We start from the raw sequence: 18,714 nt of genomic DNA on the forward strand, positions 1-18,714 counted from the left end.
AAGCTACCCATTCTTCTTCTACTACATTTCTTTCCCCTGTTCCCGTCAGTCATTCCCTAATGCTCTCTCTGAAACACTCTACAACCTCTGGTTCTTTCAGTTTATCCAGGTCCCATCTCCTTAAAACTGAGTGAGGTGGCGCAGTGGTTAGCACACTGGACTCGCATTCGCGAGGACGACAGTTCAGTCCCATGTTCCGCCATCCTGATTTAGGTTTCCCGTGATTTCCCTAAATCGCTCCAGGCTGATGCCAGGATAGTTCGTTTGTAAGGGCACGGCCGACTTCCTTTCCCGTTTTTCCCTAATCTGATGAGGCTGATGACCTCGCTGTCTGGTCTCCTCCCCCAAAAACAACCCAACAACCCAACCATCTCCTTAAATTGCTACATTTTTGCAGTCTCTTCAATTTTAATCTTCAGTACTTAACCAATAAATTGTGGTCAGAGTCCACATCTGCCCCTGGAAATGTCTTACAATTTAAAACCTTGTTCCTAAATCTCTGTCTTACCATTATATAATGTCTGAAATCATGCAGTGTCTCCAGGCCTCTACCACGTATACAACCTCCTTCCATGATTCTTAAACCAAGTGTTAGCTGTGATTAAGTTATCCTCTGCGCAAAATTCTACCAGGCGGCTGCTTCTTTCATTCCTTACTCCCAGTCCGTATTCATGTACTACTTTCCCTTTCCTTACTTTCCCTACTATAGATTAATACTGCAGCAATAAAACATAATGAGCTAATGACCCCAAAATAAAAACTTCAGTTCCAAAACAAATGTACCATTTACAATAACAAAACATAGTGCAGACACAAGTGTCTACTGACAGCAATGTGTGTGTCCGACGCTGAAGAACGGAGACTGTGGATCCATGGGGTTTGGCATTGTCATGGTGTAGTCTGATGAGCTGATCCTGAAGCTGTGGTCTGTGGGTCTTGATGGCACGTCATAGCTTGTCCAATGACAAACAGTAATGGTCCCGGTTAATTGTGGAACCAGGTTCCAAAAAAGTCAATGAAAATGACACCACACTGATCCCAGAAGAAGGAGGCGATCACCTTTTGGCCGGCTGTTGGTAAAAGTCTTAGTTTCTTCTTCCAAGGGGAACCCTTGTGACGCCACTCCATGGATTGGATTTTGCTCTCAGGTTCGGACAAAAGCAACCGTGTTTCATCCTGGGTAATTACTCAGTCAAAACACTGTTTCCACTTTTCAGTAAAGGTCTTCGTGAGACCCTCGCACACATTCTTCCTTATCATTTTCGTTTCTCGTGTCAATAATCTAGGCACCCAACGTGCACAGATTTTTCTGTACCCTAGTGACTGTACCAGTGATACCACACTACTCAGTGACAAAGGAGTCATTTCAGCAAGCTGTTGTGTTGTCACACATCTGTCATTTTCTATGATTTGATCCTTATTCACATTCGCTCACTGCCATCGGTGGTCTACTGCATTGTGGATTGTCCAGTGGAGAGAAATCACCTTCTTTGAACCTCTGCAACCACCACTGGATACTGCTGCGATCCACTGTGTCCTCATAAACGGGGAGCAACTTCCTGTGAATTGATGTGGCAGTGTCATCGCCAGTCTTGAAGAGGAACTCCATCACCGACCATTGTCGCAACCTGACATCTACTTCATGGTCCATTATGGCTCACCTGTAAATAAAAAAAATACTTCTATATACCAACTTATAGCTAAGTGTTCCAAGTAAGTTCGCAAAAAATTTCATTCTCCTCCTGTAAAAAATAAAAAAAATAGAGACTACTGTGCAAAACTTTTTGAACACCCTTTGTAGAAGGTCTAGGCATCACAATTCCAATGCCAGAGATCACTTATTCTGACGCATTGTAAGACTAAGTGATATGATGAGTGAAATTCCTGTATACTGAAAAGCCTTCATTGCTTGGCATGAAATAGCAAAGCGCAGACTGCAGGCTATATAGTCATGTCTGAATGATACTGGAATATCTCCTAAAGACGGGAGAGGCATGCATGCTAACAGACCTTGGAAACTATCCAAAGAAAGGAGGCAGCTGTTATAAGCCACATAGAGGCATTTAAGGGAAGAGAGACCCACTATGACAAGGGAGAGAGACAGAAAGACTATACCTTCAAGAAGACTATGAACAAAAAAAATGCCGTGAGTTATACAAAGAAAAATACCATGCACTTCCTGTTGCATATGGGACATATTGGAAAATATTTATCAGTGGGGACCAGTGTACTGATACCTGCTTAATATGTGGAAAAGTATAAGCACCAGTAAAAGGTTTGAATGAATGCAAAGCTTTAATAAAATATCTCTGAAAAAGAAAAGTTAGAAATTAAAAATCAATTTAAGTACTTTGCATGAAAGACCAGACCAGGTTCATAAGCTAAGGGATGTTACATTGTATTCGAGAAGGTGAAAGGCAGTGCAAGTCATAAGATAGATGAAAATGAAGCTGTGTGCGTGGACTAAAAAAAAAAAAACCTACCCTTGTCAAGTACCGCACTAATGATGTTTGTTTCAAGCATCAATTATCAAATGTCTGAGAGTGACGCAGTATTTTATACTTATGCTGAAGATGTAGGGAGTAAATGGTCAAATGAGTTTTAGTTTTTTGCACAGTTATGTGAGTGAAATCCTTGGACCAAAAGTAAGTGTTCTTGTAACGTACTGTGATTCACGCTCAGGACAGAAAAGATTGAATAGTACCAAAATAGTACATTCAATAAGAGGAGACTCTTACATGGAATATAGTAAAAACTTAGGTTTGATAAAATAGAAAACTACTGCAGAGTTACCAAAAGACTGGATTTAGGCTTGTGAAACCTCAAGAGTGAGTCCAAGGCTTTGACAAAGTTATTCGTGTTTAGTAAGAAAATAAAGTTCGACAACGTTTTTAAAATCTTTTTACAAAGAGAAGCGTTATTTGAACATATGAGACGCTGTGGCTGTGAAGGAAGATTTGTTGTTCAAATATGGAACTACTTACAATGGAACCTGGACACCAGTAGATTTGGAATGTTGTTGTAGTCTTAAAGTTCACATCTAGCCTGAGTTTCAATTGCAGTAACCTGATGAATTCTTATGGCCTCGTGGAGGACATAAAATGTGTTTTGTAATATGATTCTTTTATAAGTTAAAGCAAGACTCTTTTACGGATAACTAGGGGGTATACTTTTAGAACTCCCGCCAATATCTTAAGAAAAATATGCAGATCTTCAGAAGATCAAACAGATTTACAGTCAAGACACACACGAATCTCTGTTCTAGTATGCCACATAACAAACCAAACTTCAAGACAAACAAAAAGAAACTTCCAAAGCTAAACAACACATAGAAGGGACGAAAGTGTACCAAAAAGTGATGCACACCACATTCTTTTTGTGGCAAAGATGTATGTTCTTTGCATGTATGTCTTTATTCATATAATTTCAGTTGTTATTTTTTTCTTTTGTATTTCCCCTGTAATTGTCAAATTGTGCATCACAGTTATATTGCACACACACTATTGGACTGTTTTAGGTAGTTTCTTGTAATCTTGAAACTTCAGATTTCCTCTCCTGAGTCATTTACTAAATTTTATCTGTATGCTCTTCATATTTGAAAGCTTAGCTTTTCTTGTAGCTATACTTGTATGTATATTAATTTAAACCATTCACACAGAAAAAAATGTACTTTCTCCCAGGGCATAGTGTATTTTTAACTGAGAAATCTGGGAAAACTCCGAGAGTTGTTTTTCCTTGTCTGCATATATGCCCTGTAGTGGAAAGTGTGTGCACCGCTTGGCAGACAAAATATGGTTTAGGCACTGCCTTAATAGTAATTGTTTCAAATCATTTTAATAAGGAAATTTCAGAGGACAGTGGTAGTACAGATACTCACAAGGCGAGATCCTTTGGCGAAGTATAAATCGTTGTTTATAGGCACTGTGTGTGTGTGTGTGTGTGTGTGTGTGTGTGTTTGTTTGTTTGTTTGTTTGTTTGTGTGTGTGTGTGTGTGTGTGTGAGCGAGAGTATTATGATTTGTGATTCAGAAAATGGAACCCCAGAAAGAATCAGTGTCCTGTTTTTGATGATCCTCTGAGTACCATTCACGTTAAGTAGAGAAAGCAGATTACAACTGCCTGTGACAGGATCTTCTCATGAAATTTCAGCCACCAGTTTTCTCCTCTGGTTGCGAAAATATTCTGTTGGCACCCACCTACATAGGGAGAAATAGTCATCATGATAAAATAAGAGAAATCAGGGCTCACACAGAAAAATTTAAGTGCTCGTTTTTCCCTCGCGCCGATGGAGAGTGGAGCAGTTGAGAGATAGCTTGAAGGTGGTTCATTGAATCCACTGCCAGACACTTTATTTTGAATTGCAGAGTAATCTTGTAGATGTACCTCCTGTATTTTAAGATTTGTGTAACTAAGTATGTTAGAGTTTGGTTTTGTGGGTAAGTGCTAGACTGCAAACCCACAGATCTGGGGTACAATACCTTGCAGGTCCTAGGATTTCTTCTGCCACTCATGACTTCTTTCACTTCTGGCAATGATTTGTTAATGTGAAAATGCCAAATTACACTGTGGTTCAAATTTCACATTTAACAGTATATCCCTCATATCTGACTTTATAACTCAGCTGAAAATTTGTAGGAACACATGGGGCAAACAAACTGCAATAAGACAGTGCCTAGTAAAACAACTTTCACATTGGGATCAGCTTTATGTCATTAATGGCATCCCTCCTGCATGGATAGAATATCTCCTCCATAACAGAATGCAAAGCATCTCATTAACAGACCGATCTCGGGCATGAATAAACTTCGAAATGTGGGAACATAACGTCGATTGCCACAGGAATCAGTTCTGTGCCCATTTGTGTTTCAAACCTACATAAATAATCAAGAATGACTTTAAAGGTCAGTTCAAAAAGTATAATGCTTGCTATCGACACAAGCATACTAATCGAGGGTCTAAACTCATTTTTAGCAGATGCAGCTCAGATGGTAGCTGAACAAGCCTACATGTAGTTAAACAGCAATCGTATTCCCAAAAAAACTCTTGTCATGCAATTTGAAATAAGCAATAATGACCTTTTAGCAATAAAATTAAATTTTTATAGTCATATACTGATTGAAGTTCAGTGTGTAAAATTCCTTAGACTCCAGTTTGATAACAAGTTAAAATGGAGTTAACACATGGTTAAAGTAATGATGCTCACTCCACAGTGTTGCGCCCTTAGAAGGATCTTTCATTGTGTTGATCTATAGCAGGGCTTAACAACTGGCCGGTTTTGAGCGCGAGTAGTCGCGTCTGCTCAGGCACATGCTCGCGAGCAGGTGCAAGGTCGCGGAGTAGGGAGGGAGGGGGAATGCGCGCGCACGTTTGAATGTGATCTCGCGTTGTTAGCAGATTTAACTAGCCACCTGAATGCTTTGAACATTTTACTACTGAAAGAACCAGAGGTTGTACAGAGTTTCAGGGAGAGCATAAGGGAACAATTGACAGGAATGGGGGAAAGAAATACAGTAGAAGAAGAATGGGTAGCTTTGAGGGATGAAGTAGTGAAGGCAGCAGAGGATCAAGTAGGTAAAAAGACGAGGGCTAGTAGAAATCCTTGGGTAACAGAAGAAATATTGAATTTAATTGATGAAAGGAGAAAATATAAAAATGCAGTAAATGAAGCAGGCAAAAAGGAATACAAAAGTCTCAAAAATGAGATTGACAGGAAGTGCAAAATGGCTAAGCAGTGATGGCTAGAGGACAAATGTAAGGATGTAGAGGCTTATGTCACTAGGGGTAAGATAGATACTGCCTACAGGAAAATTAAAGAGACCTTTGGAGATAAGAGAACCACTAGTATGAACATCAAGAGTTCAGATGGAAACCCAGTTCTAAGCAAAGAAGGGAAAGCAGAAAGGTGGAAGGAGTATATAGAGGGTCTATACAAGGGCGATGTACTTGAGGACAATATTATGGAAATAGAAGAGGATGTAGATGAAGATGAAATGGGAGATACAATACTGCGTGAAGAGTTTGACAGAGCACTGAAAGACCTGAGTCGAAACAAGGCCCCGGGAGTAGACAACATTCCATTAGAACTACTGACAGCCTTGGGAGAGCCAGTTCTGACAAAACTCTTACCATCTGGTGAGCAAGATGTATGAAACAGGCGAAATACCCTCAGACTTCAAGAAGAATATAATAATTCCAATCCCAAAGAAAGCAGGTGTTGACAGATGTGAGAATTACTGAACAATCAGTTTAATAAGCCACAGCTGCAAAATACTAACACGAATTCTTTACAGACGAATGGAAAAACTAGTAGAAGCCGACCTCGGGGAAGATCAGTTTGGATTCCGTAGAAATACTGGAACACGTGAGGCAATACTGACCTTACGACTTATCTTAGAAGAAAGATTAAGGAAAGACAAACCTACGTTTCTAGCATTTGTGGACTTAGAGAAAGCTTTTGACAATGTTGACTGGAATACTCTCTTTCAAATTCTAAAGGTGGCAGGGGTAAAATACAGGGAGCGAAAGGCTATTTACAATTTGTACAGAAACCAGATGGCAGTTATAAGAGTCTAGGGACATGAAAGGGAAGCAGTGGTTGGGAAGGGAGTAAGACAGGGTTGTAGCCTCTCCCCGATGTTATTCAATCTGTATATTGAGCAAGCAGTAAAGGAAACAAAAGAAAAATTCGGAGTAGGTATTAAAATCCATGGAGAAGAAATAAAAACTTTGAGGTTCACCGATGACATTGTAATTCTGTCAGAGACAGCAAAGGACTAGGAAGAGCAGTTGAACGGAATGGATGTTGTCTTGAAGGGAGGATATAAGATGAACATCAACAAAAGCAAAACGAGGATAATGGAATGTAGTCGAATTAAGTCGGGCGATGTTGAGGGTATTAGATTAGGAAATGAGACACTTAAAGTAGTAAAGGAGTTTTGCTATTTGGGGAGCAAAATAACTGATGATGGTCGAAGTAGAGAGGATATAAAATGTAGACTGGCAATGGCAAGGAAAGCGTTTCTGAAGAAGAGAAATTTGTTAACATCGAGTATAGATTGAAGTGTCAGGAAGTCCTTTCTGAAAGTATTTGTATGGAGTGTAGCCATGTATGGAAGTGAAACATGGACGGTAAATAGTTTGGACAAGAAGAGAATAGAAGCTTTCGAAATGTGGTGCTACAGAAGAATGCTGAAGATAAGGTGGGTAGATCACGTAACTAATGAGGAGGTATTGAATAGGATTGGGGAGAAGAGAAGTCTGTGGCACAACTTGACTAGAAGAAGGGATCGGTTGGTGGGACATGTTCTGAGGCATCAAGGGATCACCAATTTAGTATTGGAGGGCAGCGTGGAGGGTAAAAATCGTAGGGGGTAGACCAAGAGAGGAATACACTAAGCAGATTCAGAAGGATGTGGGTTGCAGTAGGTACTGGGAGATGAAGAAGCTTGCACAGGATAGTGTAGCATGGAGAGCTGCATCAAACCAGTCTCAGGACTGAAGACCACAACAACAACTACTACGAGGTAAAGATCTGCTAATAACTCATTTCATAGATCGAATACCAGCTTTTAAAATGAAATTGACACTTTGGGTGAGTCAGCTGGAAACAGGAAACCTAGCTCATTTTCCTAAATTATCCATGCAAGATGATCACAAAGACTGTGAACGTTATTCACATAGTTTAGTTGGTCAGCGCTTTCAAAAAAATGGTTCAAATGGCTCTGAGCACTATGGGACTTAACATCTGTGGTCATCAGTCCCCTAGAACTTAGAACTACTTAAACCTAACTAACCTAAGGACATCACACACATCCATGCCCGAGGCAGGATTCGAACCTGCGACCGTAGCAGTCGCGCGGTGCTGGACTGAGGGCCTAGAACCGCTCGGCCACCGCGGCCAGCGATCAGCGCTTTCAAGATCTGACAGCACTAGACAGTGATTTTGATCTGTTCTCTCCATATTCGGCGAATATTTAAGAGATTTGTCCTGAGCTGCAGCAAGAAATTATTGACCTGCAGTGTGACAGAGAATACAGAGACAAATTTCAGAACAAGAAAAACATTTTGGAATTCTACAGACACTTCCCTCAGGATAGATTTCCTCGTTTGCACAAACTGGCGGCTACAATAATATCAATGTTCGGTTCCACGTTTGTTTGTGAACAACTGTTCTCTGCAATGAAATGTAACAAGACGCGCCTGAGGAACGCATTGTCTGATCGAAATTTAAACTGCACGCTGCGCCTACAATGCAAAAGAACAGTTACTCCGAACGTAGATGCAATTGTAAAGGGCAAAAAGTACAAGATAACCGAGAATCCCACACTTCAGTGACACCTTTTATTATGTAACAGTTCACAAATTAATACGAATGTAGAGGCATACACTAAGCTAATAAAATTATGTGGCAGGTGTACATTCTCCTTTATTTGTTTCACTTGTCGCAGTAATAATTCGTGAGTGACATCCCTGCTGGTGGCCGCGGATTTACATTGACTGGCGGCAGCTGTTGTGTGCCCCACGTGACTCTCCCCACTCTCCGCTCTGGTCCGGTAGTGGGGGTAGCATGCTCGCGCTGCTCCGTGCTCGCGCCTTGCTGCTCACAGCTTGCTCCGCGAGCACGTGTGTTGTGAAGCCCTGATCTATAGACATTAGTGTTAGCTCATTTTGCATATATTCATTCCCTGTTATCTTACAGAGTTTTCTTTTAGGGCACCTAAAGAAAATAAAACATTTGATCAGCAGAAATGAAAAGTAAGAATATTGTCTAAAGTCAGTTACTGTACATCTTTCAGAAGCCCATCAAGGATCTTAGAATTATTACTTGCTTCCAAATACATTTACTAGTTAAAGGTTTTTGTTGTTGATAATAAACATCTGTTTCAGCTTACACATGATATACATAGTCACAATGTAAGCCACAAAAATAATTTTCATGATCTTGCTTCCCTTTCCAGTGTTCACAGTGATGAGATGTTCAGCGAGCTCCTGTTTACCATAAAGCAAGGAACATACCTCATTAGCTACCCTTTCTACAATTATCAGAATATCTAAATACAGATAGAAAATTTCTGTTAGCTACATGGCATTTAACAATTTTTGTTAGAGCTCTACGGCAAGTGATAATGTATTATAAATAGAACTCAGTATTTATAGAGAGAAAAAACTTCTCTGAAAAATACCATTGCAGTTGAGAAAATGTTAAACTACAAATAGCAGGTAAAAACAGCAGCTATATAATAGGAAAAACTGAACAGGGAACATCTTTTTTCAAAGGAAAGGCTTTCTTATTAATTTACTCAATTAATTTTAGATGGCATAAATGTGAATAACATTAGGCAGAATAGGGTTAGTTCATTGTTAATACAGTATACAAATTAACTTTCTGATGTCTTTGTTTCTTGTTAATTATACCTAGATTTGTTCCACATCCCTGAAGATTCTCATTCTTGATTTAATCTATAGAACAGATTAATGAACGAAAAAGCTTAGATTTCATTGTATCCTGCAGGTAGTCTCAGATGCTTTAACAGAAATGTATGAGTATCAGAAATGGCAGAGCATGTAGCTGATATTAAAGCCTTACTAATTACATCTTTTTATAGTGATAGTTTAGCTGTGGGATAGCTGCTATCAGTTACTGTCTTAAAGACCTTATCATAAACCACACATAGACTTTTGCTGTCTGGACCAGTGCCGCCTTGTGGTAGTTACTATATGTGATAGAAGAACCTAACTTGAGTGTACGGTGCTCTCTTCACAAAATGATGCATTGGAGTAGTCTGTATGTGAATATGTGCTTTCACGAAACCTACAAGTGCAGAGTTTGAACTGCAAATGGCACACATTGGCAATACTGCAGAATGCTGTTAGGTGATATAACAATTCACCAGCCAGTAAGAGCTCACTAGCCAGAAATGGCCAATTTTTCTTCATTCTGACAGAGCATGTTCTTAGAGATTCAGTGTCTGAATTTAAGAGGTTGAAGACCAATATTGTTGCTGAATATAGTGTCAGAAACACATGCAGAAGGACAAGACTGAGTTATAAGTGGCGCAAGAAAAGGTGGCTGTTGCACCCCATCGTCACTTATTGACTTGGTCCAGAACACTTCTCATTGATTGTCCTGTTTTTCCATTGCTGCAGCAACCTAGCAATAGTTGTATCATAATTGCGAGGTGAAGTTAAACATTGCAATTTGTGTTGGTAATGCCAATCGTGGTTTATGTCAGCATTTCCTCTCTCCCATCAACCCTCTCCTCAACAGCCTAAAATATTTCCTACCTCCACCACCAACTGCAGTGCGAATCGTGTCTTTTGTGCCACTTATAATCATTAGGTAACATGAAATGTCAGAAGGAAGAAAATGGGTCGATGTCAAGTGAGACTTCGAGTAAGAATGTAGAATTGAGGTAAACCTTACTAGGAAGAAATGTAAAATCGGAGAATTTTTAGCATTGGTCTTAAAGGTTTTTCACAGTGGCTACGAATTTATGGCGTAGAACCACGAAAAATGTAAAATCGAAGTTCCACAGCACTTGAATATTTTTCATTTCTTAACAAAGCGTTGTAGCATGTTAATGCTAAGAAATATGCCTGAAATATAGATCTGGTTTCAGGATCTTTATTTGTTTCCCTTGGTCTAAAAAATAGGTTGAGGTAATGAAAAATTTGTAAGTTTAGATGTAGCGTAAACACTGATGAGATATCTTGTAATCAAACTTACAACTGTCTTATCAAGATCTGCTGAGTCTCACCTGTATTTGTCAATTTGTGTTGAATGATGGCTCTTCTAGTTATGAAAACTTGACACTTTGGTACCTCTTGCAAGAATCAGTTCCCTTATGCCTCACAAGCATTCTTGATAACTTCTACTATATCTTTTATCTGCTTAGCTCAAATTTCGACACTTGTTTCTCATTTCATGTTGACCATTGTGAATCATCTTCCTTCCTTGTTTGCAATTCTTCCTGACACAGTAGTGAGGTACAGGACTTATGTTTGGAAGGACAGTTGTTAAGCTCCTTGTTTGGCCTTCCAGGATTTGGGTTTCCCATTGTTGCACTAAATTGCTAAAAGCAAATGCCAAGATGGTTATTTTGGAAGCTACACAGGCAGTCTTCCTTCTTGCCTGTCCACAGTCTGCTCTTATGTGCCATCTCTCATCTCCATTGTCAGTGGAACATTAAGTTTTAATTCTTCTTCCTCTTTCTTGTTGGTGTTTGATGCCTCAGTCGGTAAAAATGGAAGCCATACAGGATCACCATGTTTTCTTTCTAACTGTTGAAACCCTTTTCCTCGGGAACATGTAGGTGTATGAAGTTGAAATGTATCGCAAATACTAAGGCCTATTGTCCCTTGGCGACATAAAGGGAAGCTTCTAAGCCAATACAGTCAGAACATACTTCTGTGTGACACATTTTTTGATAGTCACAAACTCACTCATCAAAACTTAAACAGAGTACGTTCTGCTGGCCTAGAATCATAAAATTTGGCAACAAGAAAGGTCTCACAGTAAGACCACAGGAAAAATATTCGAAAACTGTAAATTTGTAGTTACATCATGCAAAAAAAATTTTAGTTTCTTATCTGACTTGTCTTTTTGTCCGTCTGTTAAGAACCCTTTCTCCCTGGAACAGGTACACACATATGAAGTTGAACTTAATGTCACATACTTAAATCTATATGCCCTTGGTGGTGTAATAAATATAAGCTAAGTCAGATCATCCAGAGGCTACGGCTATCTATGAATTCTGATATAAACTTGCTCATCAAAACCTAGAGGGTATTTCTCATTGGGTTAGAATAATGAAATTTGGCTAGAAGCAAGGCTTCACAGTACAAGTAAAGAAGAAAAAAAAACCGAAAACTTTTAATATGTAATTATATCACACAAAAAATATTTCTTTTGTCATTTGTTATCCAAGCTCAAACTTGAAATTACGACAGTCAGTAGAGTCGTGCACTCGTGTTGACTGGATCACATTGGTAGAAGTCAGACATCAGGGCAAGGAACGACCTCTTTGTTCATATGATGTATTTCAGATTTTATCCATCATCAGGTATCCAGGAGCTATTATTATGTGTAGATATGGCGTTGTATGTGGAACACCATATCTACGTTTAATTATCGTTCCTGGATATCTGATGATGGATAAATTCCAAAACACATCATATGAGCAATACAGTCATTCCTTTCTGGTCTTTGACGTTTGCCATTGCGACCCAGTCAACATGAGTGCAGGACTGCAGATTATTATAATATTGGCCACGTGTCTCCTGGATGATTTTGTGTCACATTTGTATTATTGAAATTAAAATATTCTTGGAACCCCTGGGATTGACATCCTGCCAGTATCAATGTTGATAAAAGGCAAAAATGGTAGAGATACTCATTCACAGAATGGGTGAACTACCAATATACATAATTAAGCTTGTATGGAACACACTGTGCTCTAGTTCTACTCGCACGTGGCCAATTTTTTGCAGGGTGTATACGCCACGGGACAACTAGGAAAAATCCAGGAATTTTTTTATCTGGGAGAAAACCCGGGAACCTTTTAGAATTCTGGGAATTTTTGATTGTGTTAGTTTTGAGTCAATTTTTTTGTAATTTTAACTGGTAAGAACTGATAACTCTAACTAAGAATTTTTCTTCAGCCCGCTTTTTCAGAATAATACTCCAGCAATAAAACATAAACGAGAGAAAAGCACCAAAGTAAATTTTTAGTTGCAAAGAAAATGTGATTTACAATGACAAACCACAGTATGTGCACAAGCATCCACAGATAGCAAAATGTATCTAAGGCTTTAGGACGAAGACTAAGCAATACTTCGCAACAGACTGGTTTCAGTAAGCATGGCATCACAACTGTTGCTTCGGAAACTTAACGTCCTGTTTTTGGTCGAACTCATATTTATACTTTCGCAATACAAAAATACGACCAAACATAATGCTGCACGTCAAAAATCTTTTCAAAATGCATATTTTTTTATATTTTTTTGCTGGGTTTCATTTCCTAAAGTGCAAGAATTTCTACGCTGGTGTATAAAAACTTACCATTCAAAGGACTGATAAGTTTCATAGTTCGGAGGGAAAGTTTACTGTCACTTAACATGGAGAATGTGTATTTTCACTGGGGAAAAAGTGTATTTTCACCCAGGAAAAAGTGTATTTTTAACTGTGTAATCCGAGAAACATTCAGCAAATTTTTTGCTTGTCCATGTATACATCCTGTTTTTGTTAGTTTTTTTTTTATTTTTTATTTTGCCCATATTGCTCTTGTTTCCTTGCTGTTCCCCTTGGAGCTGTTGGAAGATAAATGTCTTTTTTCTAAAGAAATTTCCATTATCACTGATTCTTAAGTATTATTTCTTTGCTGATATTTTTGAACAGGGGTGTTGATGTCTTTTCCAAGAGATATTTGAATACTTTCTCTGTGTACCTGTTCCCACCCATTCCTTAAAGTTGCCCGAAGATCATGATGTTACATTTTGCAGTTACTTCTGCTTCCCGTATTTTAAAGACATCCATGGCTAATACATTCTTTTGTTAATTCATATTTCCATGGTTCACTTTACACTGTGATTGTTTAATGGTTGCTGCGTCCAGCATTTATTATGGAAGGATTTTCAGAGGAGCTCAGTTAATTCTCATTCAGAATCTAAATATTTTGCATACTTAGTGCAGTTTTTCTTTCATGTATGAAGTATCTACAGCGTCATGCCTCTTTACAGCCACGTCACTTCCGGGCTCGGGCGAAGTCATCAGACATTCGTCGCATGTCAGTCAGCAGTGATAATAGCTCTATGTTAGACTCAAAAGACAATCATATGCTCCAAGATGTGAAAGGGGATATGGATGGTGAAATGGACGGAGAAGGAGAGGATGATGATGAAGAACAACCAATGGAGAAGAAGCCACGTTCGGAGCCAATGCTAGATTCTGTAGTTGTAGTAAAAAATGAGCCATTGGATGATCCAGATAACAGTCCTCCACCTCAACCAACGGCACCTGTGATACCTGTGAAGGTGAGTGGCATGTATTAGTGAAGAAAGCAGTTATTCAGCTTTACCCTGTGCCTCACAGTGACAAATTATGCGACCTTGCATCAGTATCCACATTCACATTATTACTTGTGGTACTAATGTGCATAATATTGTTTGTGCTTCCCAAGCACTTCTGCTTTCAGATTTTGTAGATGGTGAACATGGGTATATTGGGAACAGCATGAGACTGTCAGCATTGGTTTTGAGTATCCATTGTCAGATGTAACAAGTGATTTTCATTATTTTACACTGTCATCAGCTAAAATAAATACAAAATTCCAACTTCTCTTTTGATATCAAAGGAAATGCACCCTCTTATCATAGCGTCATGCCATCATCCCCACCTGGCACCGTATCTGGTTATTGAATCGGAGCACATCTTACTTCTGTTTGTGGACACTGTTGTATGGTCCTGTTAGCTTGTTTGCTTTTAAAGAGTGAGATTATTTGTGGGACAGCAGTTTTGGGAACAATTTCTCTGTTTTCATATAAGCATTGTTGCATGTTCAGTTTTTTTTTTTAATTGATCTGTCTGTGAATCAGCCTGTGTGCAGTAAATGTCTGATCAGAAGGATGTGAAGTGCTCAGATCTATTCTATAATGATTTTGCAAGATAGTTCTATTTCCCTGTTCAGAAAAATTGATACCAACACCTAAATTGACTCTTCTTTGGTATTGAAAACTGATTGATGAGATATCAGTACATTTTGATCTGTACTGACAACTGATATTTTGTTATAAACTTCTTTGTTTCGTTTATAAATCTACAAATAGTTTATTTGTAGAGCAGCTTGCTGGAATGAAACATAACAAACTTTGATGATGTTTCAAAAAGAAGAGCCCCTTCGCATCAATGTTTTTGAATGAAAACACACAGTAACAATACGTCAAATACTTAGCAATTTGTATCTTTTGGCTTTCCACCATAGCATATCAAAATCATAAAAGCTCAATAATAGGATCAGCCCAACAGTCACTTCTTGGAATGAATGTATTACGAAAAGCATTTAGGTGAAATTAATATGCGAACGTGGTAGAGTTAAGCATTGGCCATTTATGTCGTGGACTATGCATCTTCGTGAATAATTAGTAATTCATTCTCCCTCTTTGTATTCATTGACAAATACAACATAAAGAAAATAAATCATTAGTTGTAAAACATATGTTGTGTAAGGACAATTTATGGATATATTGTAACAGGTTATCCGCAATATTCATCTTTTACATTTTTGTGGAGTTCATAATAATATGTGAAGCAGTGTTGTATTTTGTGTCTAGACTATGCTGTAGGGACTGGGTTTGTTAGCTACATTGAATAAATACTAAAAACTAACAATTTTTGGGCACCATGGCAATTGGTTTATAATTTCTTGAATTAGTAATTGTATTTTGAGCAGCAAATTGAAAATAATCCTCCCCTACCCACTTTACACACACACACACACACACACACACACACACACACAACCAACCAGAATGCCTCTTCTATTAGATGAATAGTGATTCACTCTCATAGGAGTATTAAAACTGTGATCAGGTCTGGAGAATTTTTACTTTCCAATTAACAACAAACAGAAACACGAAGTGACAAAAATTTTAGTGTTATATTTTAGATGTTCCTTCGTATGACAAGAGAAAGGTACGAGTTGCCCCCATTGCTCTTCTTCCGACTTGTAATTTTTCACTTGGATGTAGTCTTTGTGATTGTTGTTCTACATTTTATGTTCCTCCCACCCCCATTAGTTTCTTCAGACACAATTTCTGTTGTTCATCTACAAACATAAAATATTTCCATGTAGTTTCTATATACGCACTACCAACGCTCAAAATGCTCCTTCCTTCACTGATTGTTCCATATGTCATGACCATATACATTATTCTTGGATTGTCTTGATGCAGTTCTCATCCTTAATACACAGAAAATTCTGAGTGAAAGAAAGTGTCTTCAGAGTGGACTTTTGACTGTGTTATAACATTTGGCAGTGCATTGAGGTGATCCTATTGCTTGCATCTTCACAAAGAACTTTCAGATGTCTGTTTTTGATTGATTGACTAGGAACTTATTACCTGGCAGTGTTTATTACTAAACTCCACACAAATTTCAGAAATTGGCAGTGCTTTTTTATGTTTGACGTATTTTCATATATGACTGAACTGTAGTGACATTCTTCAGTTAAAAGCCGGAGAATGAAAACATTTGTGATTTGGTTTTTCATCATTTGGAAGACTCATTTACACATCTCATTCTCATGTCATCAGTTGAATTACTTTAATGTTAACTCATGTCATCTGATGATTCATTTAAATGTTGAACAGAAGATTAGATTGGTCATTTAGTTGTAAATAGAAAATTAGCAATTGGAGGATGTCTTTTATTCATTGGATCATTTTATTGTTGTTACTAATTTTTGCTGCATCAAAAACTGTGGATATTTTTTCTAATAACCAGTTTAACATTTACAAGAAGGCATAATGGCTGTTCAGTACATACCTACAGGAAGCGAAATTGAAAGTGCTGTTGATATATAGATTTAAAAGGGGATAATTTTTTCTACTTTTAGATATGGGTATTGACAGTACTTGGAATTTTCTCCCTTTAAGGTAAGTACTGGCCAGCCATTCTATTTCCTTGTAATTTTACAGTTTTCTAAATTGAATTTACCTTTTGATACAGTTTTACATTTACTAGGTTATTGGTAAAATAGAAATCACACTGCAAAGTTAGATGTGAACCAGTTGGAAGGATAGGTCACCATGTATCCACAGAGCAATTCTTAACTGACATAAGTAGTGTACATGTTGTCGTCAGCTTCTGAGGCAGAATGGTTGTCCAGGAAAGAGTCACTGGAATTCAGTGACCTAAAAAGACATAAAGATGTTCAGCCTATATTACATTCTGCTTGAGCTTCATCTGCAAAAACAAATGGTGATGTGTCTTTCCTACTGCCGTACATAATAAGAGGTACTATGATATTCTCTCTACATTCTTCATATGCAAGAATGATTTTGCCAAAATAGTTGAAGTTTAATGCCAGTAAAAAAAATAAAAAATAAAAAAAGTGTGTTGAACTTCAGCTAATGGCTTCTTTTGCATTCAGTTTGTGTAATTTTGTTTCCAGTGCCACTCAAAAAGGCCTTTCATACTTTTATGAGAAAGTTTTAATTTATAATTGGAACATGTATTATTAAAAGATTGATCTCATTTCCTCGACATCTAAGAAAACAGTGCATTTTTCTTTTCTAGTCGCATTGACTTCGTAGGCTTGTAAATACCGTAATTGAGTAATGAAGAAATCTATTCAGAAGAATGAGAGGACTCTGCAAGTAGACTGAAGACGAGTGCTTCGTGCAAGTGTTCGAGGGCCACAAATTGTGGAAGATCTGTTAAACTAATTGTGAATGTGTGTCTTGCTAACTTGCAAGGAAAAAGTAGTTTCATTAAGTTGATTTAAAAGCTGTGAATCAGTTTGTTATACACACTGAGTGCTCTAACTGAAAAAATGTTAAGGGTGAGTGCGTTCTATATCCTATTCATTTCTCTTTTTGCCAGTCTACAACTGGAGTGAAAGCACCACTCACCACTCACCAGTTTGTCAGGGAAATGCACAAAGTTGTGCAGTTCAGTGTGAGTCAAGCAGTATGCCTGTTATAAGACATTTGCAGAACCTTTCAACTTTGGACATACAGTATTTCAGATTTATATACTTTATCAATATCTTTTTTTGTAATTGGGGACATTGTGTGAAAGAAAAATACAGTTGTGCCTTTACAACACAATATTGCAATGAGCCATTACGATAAAGGTATTACTGGAATTCATAAACAAATAGAAAAATTTTGCTATTGAAATTGTTGCCTTAGTTGACATCTAAAACCTAACATACAGGTGTCAGAGGAATGCAAGTCAAATGTTAAGTCATAAATTTAATTAATAGTGAATGTTCCATATCTAGTCAGAATCCATGCAATAAAAATTTCTGGAGGTTGTACATACTACTTTTCCAGTATTGTATCTTTATCAACCTCAGCATATGTGAACAGATTCTGTTGCACATTTGTAAAGTTTTCCGATTTTGATTTTTTTTAATCTGAGGTTTGGTATGTGAGCTATGTTCTGCTAGATGAAGTTTGTCGCAATAGTCACGCTTTAATATATGGTGAGATTTTGTTATGTCTTCAGTTACTTGGGGGTAACAAAAACTTTGGTATTATAGATATTTATAGCTCTTATTACTTTTTTGTTATTGTGAAAGCACTATATGATAACTAATTAGCATTTTAGCAAAGTGATGTCACAAAGTATTTCATTGTGCTGATTTGGGCTTTATAGATTATTGATGTAAAGTTTCTTTGATATATTGATGGTGTCCACAAAATAGTTTTGAAAATCCTGTTTGGATATTCATTTGAGAATTTTCTCTCCGTTATGTGTTAGCCTCTCCTGAAGGATCAAAACTTTTATGATTTTTTTTCTGCAATAAGAAATCCATTTTGTATGGAATTATTATTGTGGGACAGCCCTCTTTTGTTGGTGAGCTGTAGGTGGTATACACCACCTGCTGCCGTGTGTGGTTGGAATCTGATTTAGCTAGTATATACTGTTTTGTTGTGAATATATTCATTATACTCTTCTTCAGTTTTGGATTTTTTTCCACTGCCTTGAGAA

General features: G+C 37.8%; 1 protein-coding gene across 1 annotated transcript in view; it reads left to right on the top strand.

Annotated features, from left to right (window-relative positions):
• Window positions 1-18,714, top strand: part of LOC126204424 (jmjC domain-containing histone demethylation protein 1-like) — a 121,740-nt gene that overhangs the window by 43,087 nt on the left and 59,939 nt on the right. Inside the window, exon 12 of the mRNA XM_049938813.1 lies at window positions 13,737-13,946. Coding sequence (XP_049794770.1) covers window positions 13,737-13,946 — 210 coding nt within the window. The remainder of the gene's footprint in view (window positions 1-13,736; window positions 13,947-18,714) is intronic.

The sequence above is a fragment of the Schistocerca nitens genome, chromosome 9 (assembly GCF_023898315.1).
Source record: "Schistocerca nitens isolate TAMUIC-IGC-003100 chromosome 9, iqSchNite1.1, whole genome shotgun sequence".
Classification (NCBI taxonomy): domain Eukaryota; kingdom Metazoa; phylum Arthropoda; class Insecta; order Orthoptera; family Acrididae; genus Schistocerca; species Schistocerca nitens.